The 21,554-nt window shown below is 35.5% G+C and overlaps 1 protein-coding gene across 2 annotated transcripts; it reads left to right on the forward strand.

Moving 5' to 3' along the window:
- The first annotated feature begins 11,051 nt into the window (after window positions 1-11,051).
- Window positions 11,052-20,990, forward strand: LOC110898030 (thioredoxin reductase NTRC). Of its 2 annotated transcripts, none has more exons than XM_022144767.2 (10): window positions 11,052-11,417; window positions 12,948-13,158; window positions 14,999-15,104; window positions 16,245-16,510; window positions 18,021-18,300; window positions 19,024-19,131; window positions 19,230-19,316; window positions 20,230-20,334; window positions 20,428-20,558; window positions 20,724-20,990. In XM_022144767.2, exons 1-10 carry the CDS (start codon window positions 11,165-11,167, stop codon window positions 20,782-20,784), a joined length of 1,608 nt encoding a protein of 535 aa, XP_022000459.1. In that variant the 5' UTR covers window positions 11,052-11,164; the 3' UTR covers window positions 20,785-20,990. The 2 variants fall into 2 exon arrangements, with proteins under 2 accessions (XP_022000459.1, XP_022000460.1); XM_022144768.2 differs by having other exon boundaries at window positions 12,951-13,158.
- Window positions 20,991-21,554: the final 564 nt, after the last annotated feature.

Genomic DNA, 21,554 nt, shown 5'->3' on the forward strand with positions numbered 1-21,554 from the left:
CTTAAACTGTGTTTGTGTTATGTTGATGTTTGTGTTTGTTGAACAATGTTTATGTCGTTAGGGTGTGTTTCCGTTGAGACAATGTTGTGATACGTTTGTTTTAAAACTTAATCTACGGATGATCTTGCATGGTTTTTATTTCATATAGCTTTGTTATGATTAAGCTATGGTATTAAGAAGTCACACCAAAATTAACCACGCTTCCGCAAAGCCAGGGTGTGACAGCTTGGTATCAGAGCTCTGATCATAGCGAACTAGGATTCCTTCTCGAGTCTAGACTATGATCACTAGGGCTCTCACGAAAACATTTTTACTGCATACCACTTAAGTCCAGATCCAAAACGTTTTTTTTTACAAACAAATGTTGAGCACATTTTATTTATTATTTTTAGGCTCAGTCTTGGAGGCTGAGGCTCGGTCTTGGAGACCGAGGCTCGATCTAAGAGATCGAGGTAGATGGCTAGTAAGACTAGGAAGAGTAGGCTCAGTCTTGGAGGCTGAGGCTCGGTCTTGGAGGCCGAGGCTCGATCTAAGAGGTCGAGGTAGATGATAGAGCAGTCTTAGAGACTGGGAGGAAATTGGCTAGTGGGACTAGGAGTGTCAGTCTAGGAGACTGGGAGGCTAGTGGGACTAGGAGAATTATGTGATTTCTTACTTGGTGACTAATGTGTTTACCTGATTGTATGACTGATTATTTGTGCATATTTTTGTTTATGTTACAGACACATGGACTCGCCCGGTACTGGCGACTCAGACACCACAGGACCTAGACCCATAGTATCAGATGATCTAGCATCTTCAGAGCACGAGGTGCACACGTCGGACGTTTCTAGCACGGACGAGGACGACTTTCAGCCCTTCGCGCTACCTGACGAGGCTGATGAGCTCGCCGATGGCCCTCTTATTGGGGACCTACCGTTAGTGGAGATCCCTACTCCCATACCCTTAGCTGTTTACCCTGCCTACGATTTACTTCTTGACGCCGAGGCTGATGGCGATATTGATCTGTTTGACGATGATCTCCTAGAGGACGATGAGGAGGGCGAGGCCCTTATAGCCGACGGAGGACTTTTACTGCTCACAGATGCTCCAGCTGCGGAGTCACCTGCACACTCACCTGCTCCAGACTCCTTCGAGTCTGTGGCCTCCGCACCTTCCCACACTCTGAGCGCACAACACTTTTCACATGGTTCGGATCCTGACCAGGCATCCTCTGTTGCCCCTATTCCTAGCTTTGCTTTCGACCACGATGTTTCCTGTTTTAATGCTGATCTAAACTTATCAAAAGATTTCGAAAATAATAACTGATTATCTTTTAACAGTTTCCGAAATTTTATTAGATAAAATTAAGATCAAAAACAGTAAAAAACACCCGCTAATCTAAATTATATTCCAAATCTTAGGGAATTTTCGAGTTTTCTTAGAACATTATGATGAACCCTAAAAAAATATAAACATAATTCTGGGTTCCGAAACCTGAATTTTAAGATTTTTTATTAACAGATTTCGGATATCAATTTACCCATAATGATTTTAATGACTTAAAAAACTTCCGTTTTCCAGATTTTTGATCCCAGAATAATGGATACAAAACCAGAACTGATTTATCAACATATGCTCTGATACCACATGTTGGATCAGTTCTGTTTAAATGTAATGGAAAACATGAATAATACCTGTTACAGCAGACAGGCCAGCAGAGAATCCAGTCAGAGATGCAGCCATTGAGTTCGACATGATTGTCAGGATGATCTGGTTCCTCCTTAGGGTGTAAGTTAATGATGGTGATGAAACCGAAATTAGGGAGGTTTCGGTTATGGAGAGAGAGAGACGAAAATAATGATGTTATGAGGGTTTTGATTGTGTAATGTGTGTAACCCTTTAACTCTCTAATAAGCCCCTTATTTATACACCCAAGAGGAAACCCAATTAGTTAATAAGGGTAATATGGTCCATCAACAATTACCAACTAATTATTAATAGGTTATTAAATATATTTCGATCTAATATAATATAAATGATTATATAGGCTACAAGATTAAATATTACATTTATATATTTAATCTCACATGCGTTAGTAGCGAAAGCTCAGAAACTCCGGAAGAAGGATGGACGATGCAAGATGGAACATCATGGCCCGGAACTAACCAGCGGGACCACCCGAGCATTCTGCATTGAAAGTGAAAACAGAAAGCATCAGATTGTTTTAATATGAATGGGCGGTGGTGTTAGTTCGAGAGTTAAATGATGATGATTGGTGGCTGTTGTGGAAGTTACGTAAAAAGTTTCCATTGGTCAACTATGTCAACAATGTCGGGTCAACATTTGAGTCTGGTCATCTGCGTCGACACGAGTAGGTTACAAGATCATGGGTTTGGTGATGGTTTATGATTTTAGATAATATTTTGTTGCATATTTTTTTAGTTGGCTGTTGAAAGGTTATTTTGTAGGATGTTTGGTTTAATATGTACGTTGTGCTTTTGAAGTATTGAATCACATATATGAGGTGATTATGATTTTAGATGGAATGTTTTGCATATCTTGTTTGTGGAATATGTTTGCCTAATAGAGATGTTAATGCTGAATTTAAGAGCAAATTCGCGAATAAGAATTTTGAAAAAAATAATAAAAAAAACTTGATATTATTCTTTATTTCCTACTTATACATTTAGAAGCTGGGGGAATAGTGCCAGGCAACTTATACATTTAGAAGCTGGGGGAATAGTGCCAGGCAGCTGCCTGGCACTCCCCCATTGGACCAACCCTTTTTAAATTTAATTTTATTTCCAGTTTAAAATTACGCTTTCGTCCTTCGTTTAAAAACACGTTCTTCCCCCAGCTCAAAATAAAATTATAATTTTGCCCCTAGCTCAAAATTACGCTTTTGCCCTCGGTTCAAAAACTCATTTTTAATTTTGTTCTCAGTTTAAAATTACGGTTTCGCCCTTCGTTTAAAAATACGGTTTTGCCCCCGGTTCAAAATAAAATTTTGGTTTTCCCTCTACCTTAAAATTACAATTCTACCCTCAGCTCAAAGTTACGTTTTTGCCCACAGTTCAAAATAAAATTATGATCCCCCCCAAGCTCAAAATTATGATTTCGCCTCTAACTCAAAATATAATTACGATTTTGCCCTCTATACAGACATACATGTTATGAGAGAGAAATATTCGGTTTATTGCCCCGCACTCCCCCATTGGACCAACACGTTTTTTATTTTATATCCATTTTAAAATTATGTTTTTGTCCTTAACTCAAAATAAAATTTACATTTTTGTCCCCATCTCAAAATTACGATCTTGCCTTTAATTCAAAATTACGACTTTGCCTGGCACTCCCCCATTGGACCAACCAGTTTATTATTTTATATCCATTCTAAAATAACGTTTTTGCCCCCTCTTTAAAATTACGATTTTGCTCCTAGCGCAAAATAAAATTACGATTTTGTTCCCAACTCAAAATTACGATTTTTCCCTCCATTCAAAATAAAATTGTGGTTTTGCCCTCAACTCAAAATCACCTTTTCGCCACCAGTTCAAAATAAAATTCTGTTTTTTTTAGTTGGTTGACTCGATTTAATTGTTTTTCGTGTCAATGAGCTGCCTAACACTCGCTCATTATTCGGCCATCGCCCCGCAACGCGGGCGGGGCTATAACTAGTTCACTACAAAGACCAACACCCTTACTGAAGTAAGTGGGCTAAGCTTGATCTGGTTGATCTTGCTGGATCAGAACGGGCCAAAAAAACAGGAGCTGATTGGATGCGTTTACGAGAAGCAGGGTCGGCTCAACCATTTTGGTGGCCTAAAGCAAATTCAAAAACTCGAGGCCATTTTCCAAAAAAAATAAAACACTATTCGAGAAAAACCCTCTTTTACCCAGGCTTGCGACTTGCGACTGGTAAAATAAACTAAAAGGTTTATTGTTAGCGAAGTTAACTTATTATTTTTTGTATTTTTATATATTTTTTGTATGCGTAAATATAAGTTTAGCCCAACCCAAATATCATATTTAATTCTTTTTTAAGTTGGAGGCCCTATTGAATTGGTGGTCTAAACTCTCTAAAGCCCAAGCCTCAAAATAATTGGGCTTGGGCCGGCCCTGAGGGAAGGTAGGTTTGTATTATCACATAGTTCATCATGGCATAATATCATATCATATGCATTATTTCATCAGTTTTCAAAATGAAAGTGTTTAGTTAGTACACTGAATTTGTTCTAGTTGTTCTTTGTGTTATTGTATCATGGTTGTGCTTTTGTTGGCTTGGCGCAGTTCGGTTTGTTTATATCTTTTTAAAATCTTTAAATCCTCATGACCGGTTTTGAAGTACCTTAACCAAAAATTTGGATTTTAGTTATGGCCCAACTGAACTGAACCTTCTCATGCACACCCTTAGAATTACTAACAAGTGTTGTTTTTCCGTTGCATCGCGAATTTGGTTTTGGTTATGGCTCAAAATCGAATTGCCCCGTACATAGCCCTAAACTCACCAACCTAAGTGATATGTTTCCCGCCGCACCGCGCGGGTAAATGACTAGTATAAATAGATAGATAACATGCTTTTTTAGGCTCACGGGTAGTCGAGCTCGGACTCTTCTATCAAATGAACTTATTTTTGGGCTTGAGCTTGATTCATAATCAGTTTGATTCGATTTTTACCAAGTTAATATCAAATAGCTCATAAGTGGCTTGACTCGTTTAGCTACCTACAACAACTATAACAAAAAGGGTTTTAAGAGATTATAAGTTTGTGTAATATATGACCTGATAAAATAAGAGGTTTTAAAAGACATATTGACTTAAGTTAACATCTAATCTAAATATTAATAAAAGACTACAAATAATGCCACATGGCATTCTCTCCTTCAACCTCATAAATAATAAATAATATATAAATATCACTTATCTTTATTTTAATATTAATAATTTCTTTTAATATTAATAACTAATATATAGAGATATCACTTATCTTTATCCTTATCTTTATTATAATATTAATAAATTCTGTTAATAATATTGTAAATATATAAATCTAATATCTAATAAATTATTAATATTTCTTGAAGTAATATGTAAACAATTAATTCATATAGTAAACTAATCAAATAATAATAAATAATTTGAAACCATATCTTGTATTATGCAGATAATAAATAGTATATTCAAGTTTTACAAAAATAAAATTTTAACTTTTTTTATAACTTATGGTGTTGTACCTCATGTGTAGGTTTTTTTTCTTTTTCCATTTCTAACCCAAAACTTTTACTCTTTCGCAATTTAGACCCTTTGTTTTTTACTTTTAAACTAATCTTTTTTATCTTTTGCAGTTTCACCCCAACTCTTTTTATTTTTTAATTTTGGTCCACCATACTTTTCATCATTCTCAAGTTTTTCGTTCATTCTAATTTTGTGAGTTAACGCACCGCAACGTGCGTGTAGGGTTCAACATTTTTTCGTGTATTTTTTCCTGTTTGGCCCGTTGCAACACATCAATATTTCTCCATTTAACAAGTTCGTCGCAACACGCGGGTCCTGGATTGACTTAGTTATTTTTTCTTTGTTTTACATTTCGATTTAATTTCTCTGCAATGAGCGTGCGTGATTCAAATATTTTACGTCTGCTTTTCGCTCGGCTTTATTTTTTTTCATTTTTATTCATTTGTTTTTACGAGCTTTTCTGATGTTGGTGATCGCTGATAGTGGTATAACATTGGTACCACTTCACACAGTTTTACGACAACCACGCAACGCGGGGGCTTAATACTAGTTAACAAATTATAAACTACCAAACATTTATGTCTAGAGGTGTGTACTTCATGCTTTGGGAGGTTTAAAAAAAATAAAAAACAAAAACAAAAATTATGTTTCACTTTTAACCCAAAACTATTTGTTTTTCTACTTATAACATCAAAAGTTTTCATCTCTTGCAATTTAATCTCACAACTTTTGTACTTTTGACTTTAGTCCCCACACTTTTCATATTTCGCAGATTTTTCATTTTAAATTTTACGACTTAACATGGCGTAACATGTGTGTGTGTGGTTCGGTGTTTTTCGTTTTACGCTTCATACTAGATTTTACGAGTTAACACGGCTCAACATGCGTGTGTGGTTCAATGTTTTTACGTTGTCTATCTTTTTCCCATTTGATAGGTTCGTTACAACGCGCGGGGTCCTAAATCTGCTTAATTATAATTTTCTGTGGTTTTACGTTGCAGTCTAATTTTTTCGTATTAACACACCGTAACTTCAGTATTGGTTGTCGCTGGCGATGGTGTGCCCCTAGTGCTAATCGGCACGGTTTTACACCCTCGCCGTATTGTAGCGGATGGTAAATCTAGTTAAGTTATTAATTTACAACCACATAAAATAAAGACTTGCTAACTAATTATCCTTATATTATCCTTATATTAACTTTCAAACGTTTTGAACAGTAACTTTCGATTATTTTAAAATAAAAAATCTTGTATACTCAAGTTAAAAAAACCATATAACAATATTAGTTTCAAAGTTTTTATTCACATTTTATTTTAGACCGTGGGTATGGTGAAGCAGAGGTTTGGGGCATGTCTTGACACGTGGACTTCGAGGGGCACCGCTGCTCAATTGCATGTTAGGTCGGTATGGCGGGGCGTGGCTAGCCCGCGTGGGTTTGGCTTGCCCTTCGAGGGGCACCGCTGCTCAATTGCATGTTGGGTCGGTATGGCGGGGCGTGGCTAGCCCGCGTGGGTTTGGCTTGCCCAAACAGTTGTTTTTTTAAATTTAAATCCTAGCCACCTATAGCCTAGCCAACCCAGCCAATGAGAGCCGGCCACGGAACACCGCTAGGCCCGCCCAACGCCCGGGCTGAAACCCCCGCCCAAGGGGCCACGACGAAACCCAAACGCACCCGGGGTGGTGACTTAGGCGTTTGTAACCCACCCACGCTCCAATCCCCGCCCCATACCCCATAGTCTTATATACCTGAATTTTGGATATTAAAAACATAAGCCAATGAATAGTGTTTTAAACATTATAATAATATATAGTTTTTTTAATAGTTTTATTATCTTCTTTACTTTTAAGTTTGATAAGTTTGTGTCAACCGGTACTGGTATCGAAAATACTGGTACAGTTATCCGTACATGAAGGTAAAAACCGACACCAATCTGGTACAGAAAACGCCAAAAGTCGGTATCGAATTGATTTTGAAAATCTTTTAGTTCGGGAAATTCGGTACTGCTACACGGTACCATTTGCTCATCCCTGATCACGGGTACCGTACGAACAACGATGTCGTGCAACTTTTTTTATTGTTTTTCTTCGACGTTTAATGATTTCTTTTTTTTAGTTTCACGGGTAGGGATGAGCTCAGTGCTAACAAACATCGAATCGGTACTGGTACCGAAAATACCAGTTCCGATACCGGTATATGAAGGTAAAAACCGGTAGCGAACCGGTACCAGGAACGCCAAAAGTCGTACCGAATTGGTACTTAAGATCTTTGGTTTGGGAAATTCGGTATCGGTACCGGTACCCAGTATCATTTGCTCATCTCTGACCACAGGTTTCATACGAACAACATCATTACCATACAACTTTTTTAATTCATTTTCTTTTGGTCATCTTTTAGTGTTTTTTATATATATTCTTTTTATTCTTGTCATGTCAACAGTTCCGTGCGCAACGCACTTGTAGTGATTTCAAAACACATGTAAACACAGACTAAACAAGAAAAGACGTTCGCCGCAACGCGGCGCAGTAAAAAACTAGTACCTTTAATTATACAAACCCATAAAATATTAATAAACATTAAAAAAGGCACAATATTCAAAGAAGACTCACTAGGATCGGCATAATTGAAAATGACTACTAAGCCATCAAGAATACAAATATGAAAGTAACAGAGATGAAGATGTTGAGCCTTGTATTAGGATTGTCTGATCATATAGACCCTTGTAAGAGAGTGTGCTGGTATTGACGTAGAGGTTAGTGATTTTTTTTCGTCTGGTGTTGCTTTCTTAGGTTGTGAGGTATGATTGGAGTTCTCTAGGAGCTTCATTGTGACACGTCATCAACATGTAGGACAAGGGGCTCTATTATATCTTCTCAATAACATGCATAGTATAGATTAAAGCCCCCCAATAGTGCCCCTTTCTATTTATTTATTTAGTTTTACAGGTTTAAAGTTGATGTAGGTCTCACTTTTCATCCGCTATTGCATTCACAAACCAACAATAATGTCCCCTCATTGGTGCCCGTGGTATGGAGGGGGGGGGGAGGGGGGGGGAGGGGGGGGGGTTTGGGCATTATTGATCATTTTCTGGTAAGATAATATGGGGATGTCACCCATACCGTGTAACCTTATATACAATATTACATTTTATAATTTATTTATCACTCATTATTGTTTATTCATCACTTATGACTTGTCATAATATAATATCCATCAGGGCCGTCCCCGAGAAGTCAGGGGCCAATTAGGGCCCTGTGCGAGTAAAAAATATGGGCCCTAAATATAAACTTATATATAAATGCTTTTGTAATAAGACGATAAATGGGTGAAAACATAAGAATATTAATTAAAATTTTTTATTGATAATATTGTGAAAATCGTTTTCTTTAGAGAAAAAAAAAACAGTTCAATTGAAAAAACTTGTTTTTCATTAGAATTTTTCACAAAAATATTGCATAAGTAAATATATAACCTACGGAAAAGTGGGAATGTTGCATAAGTAAATATATAACCTAATGAAAAGTGGGCTGATCCATCCAATGTTGTTAGAAAAAAATAACAAAAATCTAATTAAATTGAATTAATTGTTAAATGAAATGCTATAATAAAAAAAAACAACAAATGACTACTATTATAGAACTTTGTATATTAAATCTTAGCTTGGGTTGTTTTTAACATGAAACCTAAAAAGCCCATGGGTTACCAAAATAACAAAAAATTTGGAGATCCTGGGTTTCGATCTGCACACCTCAACTTTGTTAAACAATAGTACAACCATCTAAGCTACACTCCATATATTAACTAGTTCCGTTTGCATATAATTTATATACATATTACGAAAGAAACAAATTTGTTTTGGGCCCCTAAAACTTTTGGGCCCTGTTCAGTGGCCCACCCTGCACACCCTACGGGCAGGGCCTGATATCCATAGTTTACAACTTCCATTGTATTACTTTGATTCCTCTTGCAAGTAGTTTCCCTTAGGATAAATTACACTTTTCATCCTTTATGTTTATACCGGATTGCAACGGATAGCCTTTAACTTCAATAATTACAGTCATAGTCCTTTATTTGGAAAACTCGTTACATCATTCATCCTTTAGCACTAACAAGGTTAAAATTTTAAGTTAAGTCAGAACATGTGCCTTGCAAATGAGGGTAAATTGGTAATTTCACTTTTTATATATAAAATCCTATATTTTCTCCCAGTCATCTCTTTCTCCCTCTTTCTTAAACCAACCTCCACAACCACAGCCACCACCAGCATATCCCAGTCGCCGCCCTCTTTATAACACCACCACTGGCAGCCCCTCCAAGCATCGTAGAGATCATAAGCAATCACTAAAATTGTATTGAAACTCAACATTTTGTAACAAATTTCGATTCATGAGCTATTTTAACCTTACACATTTTAAAACAGAGTAAGAACAAAGAGTGCTTCACAACTTACATTCCTTCCAATTTTAGGCCCCATATGCTTCCAAAAGCCTTTCAAAACCCTGCAGACTACTTCACCATATTATGTCATTTCCTCCTTTTTCTCCTGTTCACTTTTTTCAGTCCGAATGCAATAATCCACCATAATTAAGTGAGGCCACAAATTGACCTAACCTTTCTTCCATTTTGTATCTATCTTTGTTCACACCAACAATTACCCATTTCAATTCTTGGATTCTATGCGTTCAACCATTCACCCCCTCAGATCTTGAAACAACCCCATGAAGATTCTTCATTTCTACCCCTTCTTGTTCTTCTTCATGTTCATCTGCTGCTGATCGTTTCGCAAAACACTAATAAGCTTCAAGTCAGAGCTTATTGACCCATCTAATGCTTTAAACAATTGGGTTCTCCCTAAAGACCAAAACCCATCTAAAAAAATCCAATCTTGTTCATGGGTTGGTGTCAAATGTAACCAAAACAATCAAATCTTGTTCATAAGCCCTAACGTCAAAACGGTTACAACCAGGGTACTGTCGAGATCGATGAGAAACGCAGCGGTGGTGGTTTGATCGGAAAATGGGATCTGAGTGAGTGCAGTGAGTTGAGTCGGAAAGTGGAAAGTGGAAAGTGAAAAAAGGTGTAGGTTTGATCTGAGAGGGTCTAATGACGTGTTTGCGAGATTCACCATCGTTGATGGTGGTGGTTAGGGGTGGTGGGTGTTGGTGGAGTGGTTTGTAGAGAGAGGGAGCTGAAGGAAGAAGGGGACTGACTTTTTAGGGAGAGATGATATATATTTTATGGTATAAGTTTTTAATTTTATTTTTGTTTTTGTTTTATTTATAAAATATTTTAATTATATTGGTAAAAGACCAAAGTGCCCTTATATAAATAGACTTAACTGAAACTTTTAACATTGTTAGTGTCAAAGGACGAAAGATGTAATAAGTTTTCCAAATAAAGGATTGTGACTGTAATTATTGAAGTTAAAGGCTATCCGTTGCAATTCGTTACAAACATAAAGGACGAAAAGTGTAATTTACCCTTTCCCTTATATGAAATACTTTTTAAATTGTAAGTTTTTGTGAAGTAGTCACTCTATTCCTTGATACAGAGGATAAAGTTTTTCCTTATAAGTTTTTTCAAACCCCAAAAAAAAATATTTTCTTCTATAAGTAAAATTATGCGGGTAGATCCTACAAATGGCTATATTCAAATTAAAAAAATACATGGTTCGGCCATATTCTCAAATGGCGTTCTGGGTAGATCCTCCAAAGTCCAATCAAACACAATTCATAAAAAGCGAATTCACCAAATATCATAAATAAATTAACAAACAAATAGATAAATAAATAAATAAATCACTAAATAATATAATATAATAAATAAATAAACAAACAAATAGATAAACAAATAAATAAACACACACACGTACAAACAGTGGTTGTAGGTGCAGTTATTTGTGGGTTGTGTTGAGGCCTGAGGGGATATTGTATTGTATGGTCCGAAACCAATGGCTACAACTACTGCTCAGATTGCCAATGGCGTCGGCATCCGTAACTCCGGCCGCCCTACCTCCGCCGCTCCCTCCACTCCTGCTCTCACTTCAAACAGCATCTTACTCAGTTTCACTCGTCCACGCGCCTCCACGCTTCGTTTTCACTCCGTAGTTAACTTCGCCGGTCGCTTCTCTGCCTTCCGTCGTTCTCCGCCGCCGTGTTCCTTACGCGCCTCCGCTTCATCCGCCGAACAGCCTACATCTTCAGGTTTTTGTTTTAACTGCTTGTTTGTAGCTGCATCTGTGTTTTTGTATCGTTTTACATGTGCATTTTCAGATTATAATTTCAGTTTAGCAGCTCTATTTGTAGAATTATGTAGATTTTGGTGTCAGTAGTACTAATATGGAGATAGAGCACCTGGAATTAGGTTATGGATATATATAATTTTACGCCTATAGGCTGTATTCTGAAATTATAATTTCAAATTAGTGCATGTGTTTGTATAATTATGTGGTTTTTGATGTGAACATCGGTATGAGCCTTATGGATATGGAAAATTCAAAATTAAATTAGAGCATTATGAATTAGGTTATAGATAGAATTCAACGCCAGTTAATGTTGTATTTGATGCGAACATTGTGTGAGCCGTATGGCTATCCAAAATTGAAATATAGCACCATGAATTAGGTTATGGATAGAATATAAACCAATTAATGCTGTATTTGTAGTTTATCTATAGATCTGCATTCTGAAATTGGATTATCAATTTAGTGCTTGTATTTGTAGAATTGTGTTGTGAACGTTGGTATGAGCCGTATGGATTTCAAAATAGAGCAGCGCCAGGAATTAGGTTATAGATAGAATTTAACACCAACTGATGTATTTGTAGTTCATCAATAGAACTGCATTCTGAAATTAGAGTTTTTCAATATAGTACTTGTATTTGTAGAAATATGTGAATTTGTTGCAAACATTGTGTGAGCCGCATGACTATTGAAAATTGAAATAGAGCATTATAAATTAGGCTATAGATAGAATATGTTTTATCAGTTGTAATGTTCATAATAGTTTGCATATGTTTCTAGAGAAGGTTGGAATTCGTAGTGATTATTTTATTGAGGTGTACGCTCTCATCCATTGGAAACTGCAACTTACCTTTTTTTTATGTTCATGAAAATTAAATCATTCATATATATTTTTTTTTTAAAATAAAATGTTAAAATGAGAAATTGTTGCTATTGATATGGGCCTGCATGGCACGTGTACGTAAATTGTTGCCATTTTTATGGAATGAATGAAAGACCAGTGCAATACAAATTAATCGAAAATGTATCTGTTTTGCTTTTGGGTAATAGAGCGAGTAAAAATGACATCAGTGAGTGACATTTAGCAAAAGGTTAAATATTTCGACAACTACAATAGTTAATCTTCCTACATTCTAGCTAACTTCAATATTGTTATTGCATTTTTTAACATATAATAACTGCTCAACACTAGTCTAAGTGTAATGGTTGGAAGTATCATTTCCTCATAAGATATTACTTCCTTAAATTCGCCTATATGTACAGGACTCTTATTATAGGACCTTTTGCATATTACCTTACGAATAGAATCATAGATTGAGAGACTCAAATAGTTATTTGTGAACTTATAGAACACTGACATATAGATTAACTCATATTATATAGGGGAACAGCAGCACTAATGCGTGTCACGTTTATAATCTTGAATTTTAGTTTTTTTAAGTTTAAAGAGATCTATTGATGATGTACTATCTGACTTAATCTTTTGTTTTAGCAGGGCAAGATGTTGAAAATTTGGTAATCATAGGATCGGGTCCCGCGGGATACACAGCAGCCATTTATGCAGCGCGTGCGAATTTGAAGCCTGTAGTGTTTGAGGGGTATCAAGTTGGCGGTGTTCCTGGTGGACAATTGATGACCACCACTGAAGTGGAGAACTTTCCAGGTTTCCCGGAGGGAATTACTGGTCCAGACTTGATGGATAGGTAAGTTGCTTTTTTTAATACTTAAGTGGTGGGAATTTCCGACTTGTTTCTCATGAATGGGTAGGGTCTGTAAACGAACCGAATGTTCATGAACTTGTTCGGTGGGAAGTTCGTTTATTTAATAAACGAACGGACATGAACACAATTTTCTGCTCATTTAATTAAACGAACGAGCATGAACACACGTTTTGTTCGTTCATTTATGTTCTTTCATTTACATTTGTTTATGTTCGTTTCATTTTAAATACACAAGTAGTTATATTTATATAAATATTAAACATAAAAGGAGCTTTCTAACTACATAAATTATATATATCTTAAAAACCATGGTCGGTGGACCATGGTTTGAAATTGTCTTTTTTTGACCCTCAAATTTACACACTTTACACATCCAACCCCAATCTTTTGGTAAGTAACACATTGATCCTTAACTTTTGTTATTTAACAACTTTGACCCCTTATATATATATCTTAAAAACCATGGTCGGTGGACCATGGTTTGAAATTGTCTTTTTTGACCCTCAAATTTACACACTTTACACATCCAACCCCAATTTTTTGGTAAGTAACACATTGATCCTTAACTTTTGTTATTTAACAACTTTGACCCCTGATTTATTTCTACTTAATAATTTCACACCTCATCTTCCCCGACACTTCAATTCTTTTGTTTAAATTACTTAACTTTACACTACAACGTGCGAGACGTTTTACTTTTTTTAATCTATGCCTAACCACATTAATGTCACTATTGTAATGTTTGTAACAAAGTAAAATACCTGTCACGTCACGCGTGGGCACCACACGTTAATGTCATCATCGTATCGCATGTAACGAAGTCACAACCGTGACGTTGCCGCCGCAACGCGCGGCATGGGTAAAAATCTAGTAATAAATATAACTAATTGGTAATTGGGCTTTCTAGTAATAAAAATGGGGTTTCCAATGGAATTTATCGTAATTAATCACTAATTTATATAAAAAATTACTTTATGTTTGGTCAATTATGTTCATTTGTGTTTGTTCAATTATGTTCATTTGTGTTGTTTATTGTTAAATTATGTTCGTTTAAGTTTGTTTGTTTACGTTCGTGAACTTTTCGTTTAAATTTTAAATGAACGAACATAAACGAACACTAACATGCCCATTTTCTTAATAAACGAACATGAACAAAAAAATGTACTCGATTATATGTACATGTTCGTTCGATTCATTTATAGGCCTATGAATGGGTCAATATGAGTTGTCGGTTGTGTTTACCTTTAACTAGACAAACAGGTAAAATCAAGAAAGTTAGGGTAAATGGGAACAAGTTGAACGGTTGAAAGTCATCCAAAGTATGTCTTTTGGAAGCATAAAACTTCTTAAATTGTTTTTATCCAGTGAATATAGATGTTCTGTGCATATAATACCAACATACCTTATCATTTGTTCCGTTTTAGTGATTGTACTCTTGTTTGTATATTCAAGTCGTCAAAAGATGATTTTACGTCCTGTTTGGGTCTTTCTGTATGCAAAAAATGGTTGTAAAAAATGATTATGTTTATATAAAGATGTTTATGTTTAGATAGATTTATGTATAGTGTTAACTTTATATAATGATATATTATTTAACGCAGCACACAACATTTTAAAGTGACTCATGATTCAAATGTACAAAAAAGTGCAATGACTAAATTGGGACAAATGTAAAGGTCCGTTGATATGTTGTGCAAAAACCCTACTGATATAATTTTTGTAATCATATGGTTGGCACTTTAATTATTTATATAAAAATGTTTGTTTTTTTGACAAAACAATAGGGGTTATCGAGCTTAATTTTTGATGTTTGTATTTATAGGATGCGCCGTCAAGCTGAGCGTTGGGGAGCAGAACTTCATCAGGAGGATGTAGAATTTATTGATGCGAATAACCGTCCTTTTACTGTGCAAAGCACTGACCGCAAGGTGATGCTTAATCTTATTAGCATGTGAATCTTCCAATTTATTAGCTAGTGTAATGTAATAAATAGAAATGAACAAAAAAAATGGGATAATATATACATAGGCCACCTAAGTATTTAAACAACTTAAGAGGCCACTCAAATATCAATGGGTTTTGTTTATTTTACCAGTTTCGACAAAAAATATGCAGACAATTTGGAAAAATGACAAATGCTTCTAAGTTAGAAGTTTTTGTCACATCTAGCGTTGTAAGAATGACAAATGCCCCTAAATCTACTATAAACATATAATGGGTAGGTCCATGCCATTTTACAACTCTAGATGTAACAAAAAACTTTAAATGTAGGGGCAATTTTGTCACTTCACAACTATGCAGTTAATGCGGTAAAATATAGGATATCGGTCAAGGACCGATATTTGAGATATAGGATATCACGGTGGGATATTGGTAATTTTAATATCATGCAAAATTTATATATATAGCAATTTAACATGAACAATTCAGTATACTCTCCTACCATTAACAATTAACCTTTTGCAACTTGCAAAACACCAACAATTGTAGCAAGTAGGTACTGATTAAGACTTAAAACACTAACACTAATAATTAACAATCAAGACTTAAAACACTAATAGCAGCAATAAGAAGAAAGACGAATGGTAGAACTAAGAAGAAGGTACTGATATTGGGAAAATTGGTGATATGACCGATATTCCGATCGATATTTGACACCGATATTGTACATGGGGACCGATAACCGATATCACCGATATTACCGATATTTTACATTGGGATCAATACTTTCTACCAGTATTTTACCAGTTTTTACCTTCAGATACCAACCGTACCGAGCATTTTCGCTACCGGTACCCAATTTTGGCGATTTTCGGGATTGGTACTTTTGGTACTGGTATGGTTCGGAACCGGTACGGTACTGAGCTCATCATATTCACATTTGTAAAGATTTAATATCTTCATTTCTTTGATCCAAGGGCCCTGATGAGTGCTTTCATTTTCAACTTTTTTTGTGGTTCTCAAATGAACTTTCATCTATCTGATGAAACATCATATATAGTCCTAATGAAGAACTTCAAAATTTTTATTTTCTTAATTGTTTTTATTTATTTTCTATACATTTTCAGGTGAAATGCCATAGTATTATAGTAGCTACAGGAGCAACTGCCAAAAGATTGAATTTACCTCGCGAAGATGAGTTTTGGAGTAGGGGAATCAGTGCATGCGCAATTTGTGATGGAGCTTCACCGCTTTTCAAGGGTCAAGTTCTTGCAGTTGTTGGTGGAGGTGATACAGCTACTGAGGAAGCAATATATTTGACTAAATACGCTCGACATGTTCATTTACTTGTACGCAGGGACCAAATGAGGGCATCGAAAGCTATGCAAGATAGGTTAGTTATAATGCCGTTTCATCTACATTTAATTATATTATTATAATATTTGAATTTGTTTGGTTCGTAGGTGTTGTGTAGAGATGTGCAGTTTGAATGGCAATTGCTTAGTATGGGTTGAAAAAGGGCGGGGTCACCTTTTTGTCCATTGTTGAAAAGAATTTGTTACGAAGTAATTAACTACGTAAAAAGTATAATTACAGTAATGATCTAAATCTTTAAATTAAGTGTTTTTCTAACTCTAGCCGTTAGGATGGTTAAGAGCCTAATTTCCCATAACCACCAATAGGATGTGTAGGTAATGCGTTAAAAATCGGATATCGGTCAAGGACCTATATTTGAGATTTAGGTTATCGCGGTGGGATATCGGTAATTTTATTATCATGCATAGCAATTTAACACTAACAACTCAGTATACTCTCAGTTTCTCCTACCCACTAACAATTGTAGCAAGTAGGAACTCATTAAGTCTTAAAACACTAACAATTAAGACTTAAAACACTAGTAGCAGCAATAAGAAAGATGAATGGTAGAACTAAGAAGAAAGGTACCAATATCGGGAAAATCGGTGATATCTCGGTCAATATTGCCGATAATATTGGTACCCCTGACCGATATTTGACACCGATATTTTACATGGGGACTGATCACCGATATATCACCGATGTTAACTGCATAGCCACTGGGTAATTGGAATCTAACTTTTATTGATGATCCTTTCCGAATCATCTGGTAGTTAAAAAACCAACTAGTGGTTGTTATCACTATGTTTTATTTTCTAAAACGGGTGGAAGTTAGACTTTTAACCTTAGCCCTAAACCCTTGACTAGAATGATCTAGGTAGTTGTGAAGAAGCCCCTATTAGCTTAATTGTTTGCTTTGACTTATTGGACTTGTTTTTAAGATGTAACACAACCCAAATTAACCCGTTTATAACTAAATGGGTCGAAAGAGTGACTCAAGTGTTATATGCTTAATTCTTCTTACTATTTGCATTGTTTTTAACTTTTATTAATATGCATTTATATTACAGTAGAATGATTCGTATAAGTTTGTCCATAAATAGGATGCTTGTTAACCAGAATAGAAAGCAGAGACTAACTTTGGTCACCTTTTGATGAAATTACCCCTACTGAAAAGGCCTAACATTGCTTGTTAATATTTTCAAATAGTTGTTTTTATCAGTTAACAACCGTAGTCCACTTTTTCCTTTCAGTAAATGAAAAACTTTGAGGTTTAACAAGCAAGTCTAAGATTCGTAGGTTTTAGGGTTTATTTCTTAGGTTTTAGGGATTAAGGTTTAGAGTTTAGGGTTTAATTTTTTTGGGGTTTAGGGTTTAGTAATGATTAGATAGAGTTTTATGGAGTTTTCTCACAAAAAGGAGTTTTCTCATGATCCGTCCCCTATTACAATTTAGGTCAACCAAAATTTAGAGAATTTAATTAATGCATTTTAGTTTTGAACTCCCTGAATGTTTGTTTAACAGGTTGATTCTGGCGAATGTTTCAGAGTTCTTGACAATCCAAATATCACAGTGCACTACAACACAGAGACGGTGGATGTTGTCAGCAACACAAAAGGACAAATGTCTGGCATAAAACTCAAGAAACTTGATACCGGTGAGGAATCAGTGCTGGAAGCTAAGGGCTTGTTCTATGGAATCGGTCATACCCCAAACAGCCAGTTGTTACAAGGTCAAATTGACCTTGATAGCGCCGGTTATATATTGGTCAAAGATGGAAGTGCAGAGACTTCCTTAGAAGGTGTGTTTGCTGCTGGAGATGTTCAGGTAATATTATATACCAAAATTCTTATTATTCTGTTTACGTTTGATACCTTGTTTTTGTCAATATACGACTTTTTTTTTCATCGGGACCTTTATATCCTTATCGTTTTATGAATATTTTTTTTTTAAATATATATTTAAATCAAAAGCATTTGATAACTTATTTTTTTATTTTCCAAAACAGAATTTAATTTAAAAAGTTTAATAACATGTAAATCATAGTTATCAAGTATAAAGAATGTGGCGTAGAAATTTTGTCTGCTTGGGTGACCTCTATAATACTAGATAGTAGATACAATATCTCTTTTTTATAACAACCGCTCCGCAACGGGTTCGAAATGTAGATAAAAATAAGCAATTCGTGAGAGTTAAAGTTGTTTGATGTTTTAGTTAAGGGGCTAAACATGTCATTACTAAAGTTGTGGGACTACACATGTCTTAATTAAAGCTGAGGGGCTAAAGTTGTTTGATGTAGTTAAGTAGCTAAACATGTCATTACTAAAGTTGAGGGACTAAAGTTTTATAGTTAAAGGGCTGAACATGTCATTACCAAAGTTGAGGGGCTAAACCTGTCATTATTAAAGTTGAGGGGCTAAAGTTGATTAATGCCAAAGTTGGTTGATGTGAGTATGTGACATAATAGCATATTTATATAGTATATATAATATAAACCTTGTATTAATTTGTAACCATCTTCATATGTTCAATTTAAAATTTATTGGTAAGGATCATGAATGGAGGCAAGCAATAACTGCAGCTGGATCAGGATGCGTTGCTGCGCTCTCAGTGGAAAGATATCTTGTCGGCAATAATCTTCTTATTGAATTTCACCAGGTATTTACCAAAACTAGTTTATTATCATTTACATGAAAATGAACGTATAAAATGGTCAATAACTTACATTTAACCTTTATATCTTGTGATTTTTACAGCCACATACTGAAGAAGTTAAGAAAGAGCTCACGCCAAGAGACGTACAGGAAGGATTTGACATTTCGCTTACTAAGCACAGGGGCCAGGTATTTAAAATGGGCGTCTTCATATATATCCACATAAAAGTTTGAAATTTATTATATGTTATGAGTTTTTATACATTTACCCTTTTAAACACTCAAAATAACATATTTACCCCTTGCATGGTAAATAATGTAAAATAATGCTATGTGTTGAGATGTTTCACAATAATAAAGTTGTTTTCCTGTTTGTTTATTCAGTAACTAGGTTAGAAACCTGTCTATTACACGGGTGAATCAAAGAAATATTAAATAGTCAGTAATGGAGATTTTGAATCTGTAAAAGACAAGATATGATTGAAATTACATATAAGAGTGAATTTCAAGTTTTGTCCTTTATCTTTAGGCCACTTTGCAAGTTTTGTCCTTTATGTTTAAATTTGACGAGTTTTGTCCTTTATGTTTAAAAATTAAGCACGTTTTGTCCTTTATGCTTGATTTTTAAGGACAAAACGTGCTTGATTTTTTAAACATAAAGGACAAAACGTGTTTGATTTTTAAACATAAAGGGTAAAACGTGCTTGATTTTTAAACATAAAGGACAAAACTCGTCAAATTTAAACATAAAGGACAAAACTTGCAAAATGACCTAAAGATAAGGGACAAAACTTGCAATTCACTCTACATATAATAACCACTTTAAGTAAGAAAGCAATGGTATTGAAAATGATGGGGCAAAATAAGAGAAACGAGAAAAAGTATCTTGAGGTCACAGAGTTGTGACACGTGACGCAACCAAATACTTTTTTTACAAATGACTTATTTTATTTTATTTACAGTTAAACATGAGATTTTGTGTTTGGAATGGGTAAACATGATATTATGAATGTGATGCTGCTGGTTTTTCTTTTTTACTTTCGTCAGGATATCTTTCATTTTTTTACATCAGTTATTTTGGCTCCATTTCCTTTTCATGCAGTATGCATTGCGAAAATTGTATCACGAAAGTCCTAGACTCATTTGTGTACTATATACATCACCAACCTGCGGTCCATGTAGGACATTAAAGCCAATTTTGGGAAAGGTAATGTTAATCCTTTTCGTATTTATATATTTTTTCTTATGTTAACTTTTGATCTGATGTGGACTAATATTATTAAACTTTAATTAATGGCAGGTTATAGATGAGTTTGATCAGAATGTTCATTTTGTTGAGATCGATATTGAAGAAGATCCCGAGGTTGCTGAAGCCGCAAATGTTATGGGTACACCATGTGTACAGTTCTTTAAGAACAAAGAAATGATCAGGTTTGTAGTTTCCTTTTTTTTCTTTTAAGGGGCAATTACATATGAAGTTATGTGTTATTTCACTATTATCTGAAACAACTTATTCACAAGTGAATGGGTCGAAATGCGTCTAGTGTTGTTAACTTAATCTGTGATACGTTATTACATATATGAATGAATATGCAGGACTGTATCAGGGGTGAAAATGAAGAAAGAGTACAGAGAATTTATTGAAGCAAATAAGTGAGTTTTTCCTTATTTCTCCTTACACTAGCTCATGTTGTCATTTTGTGTTTCAATTTTGATATTGCAAATTGGCTAGTTAAATACTTCCTTGTATTTTTTTAATATATCTACTGATTAAGTAACTTCATCGCGATATAGTGTATTATATTGCAATGCAGCTTTAAAAAATGTGATATTCGATTTTGAATTCAAGAAAAGAGATTTGAGTTTTTGGTTGTTACATGTATAGAGATCGGAATTTCCGACATGCCAACAGCTTTAGACTTTAGGTAGCGTTTGGTATGCAGGAATGAGAGGTGGAATGGAGTGGACCATTGTGAGGGAATGAAGAAAAGAGTGTTTGGTTGGTCGGTGGAATGAAATCGCCCATTCCAAAATGCATTCCATTCCCTCAAAATCATTACATCCGTCCCTTTTTTTTCCATTCCATTTCCTCTTCACCCTTCATTGACAACACCATAACCCACCACCGTTGCCACCACCCACCACCACCGCCATCCACCATCTCCGCCTGCCGTCGTCATCCACCTTCGCCGCCACCCGCCGACGTCACCGCTACCACTCCGCCAGCTCCCACCACCACCACCACCGCCACCCATCGGCGACACCACCACTGCCACCGCAACCATCGCTGCCTCCACCCGCCACCACCACCCACCATCGTCGTTGCTACCTCCGATCACCACCGCCACCCACCTCCGCCACCATTGTCCACCGCTGCTGCTAGGGCTGGCATATCGTGTATACCCGTACACGATAAGACACGATACA

The sequence above is a fragment of the Helianthus annuus genome, chromosome 13 (genome assembly GCF_002127325.2).
Source record: "Helianthus annuus cultivar XRQ/B chromosome 13, HanXRQr2.0-SUNRISE, whole genome shotgun sequence".
Lineage (NCBI taxonomy): Eukaryota > Viridiplantae > Streptophyta > Magnoliopsida > Asterales > Asteraceae > Helianthus > Helianthus annuus.

Excerpts from the sequence above, each read along its gene's own strand:
- LOC110898030 (XM_022144767.2), top strand. The coding sequence starts at position 11,165 with ATGGCTACAACTACTGCTCAGATTGCCAATGGCGTCGGCATCCGTAAC. Across the intron at positions 13,159-14,998 it reads GGTCCAGACTTGATGGATAG|GATGCGCCGTCAAGCTGAGC; the intron begins GTAAGTTGCTTT and ends TTGTATTTATAG. Across the intron at positions 16,511-18,020 it reads TCGAAAGCTATGCAAGATAG|AGTTCTTGACAATCCAAATA; the intron begins GTTAGTTATAAT and ends CGAATGTTTCAG.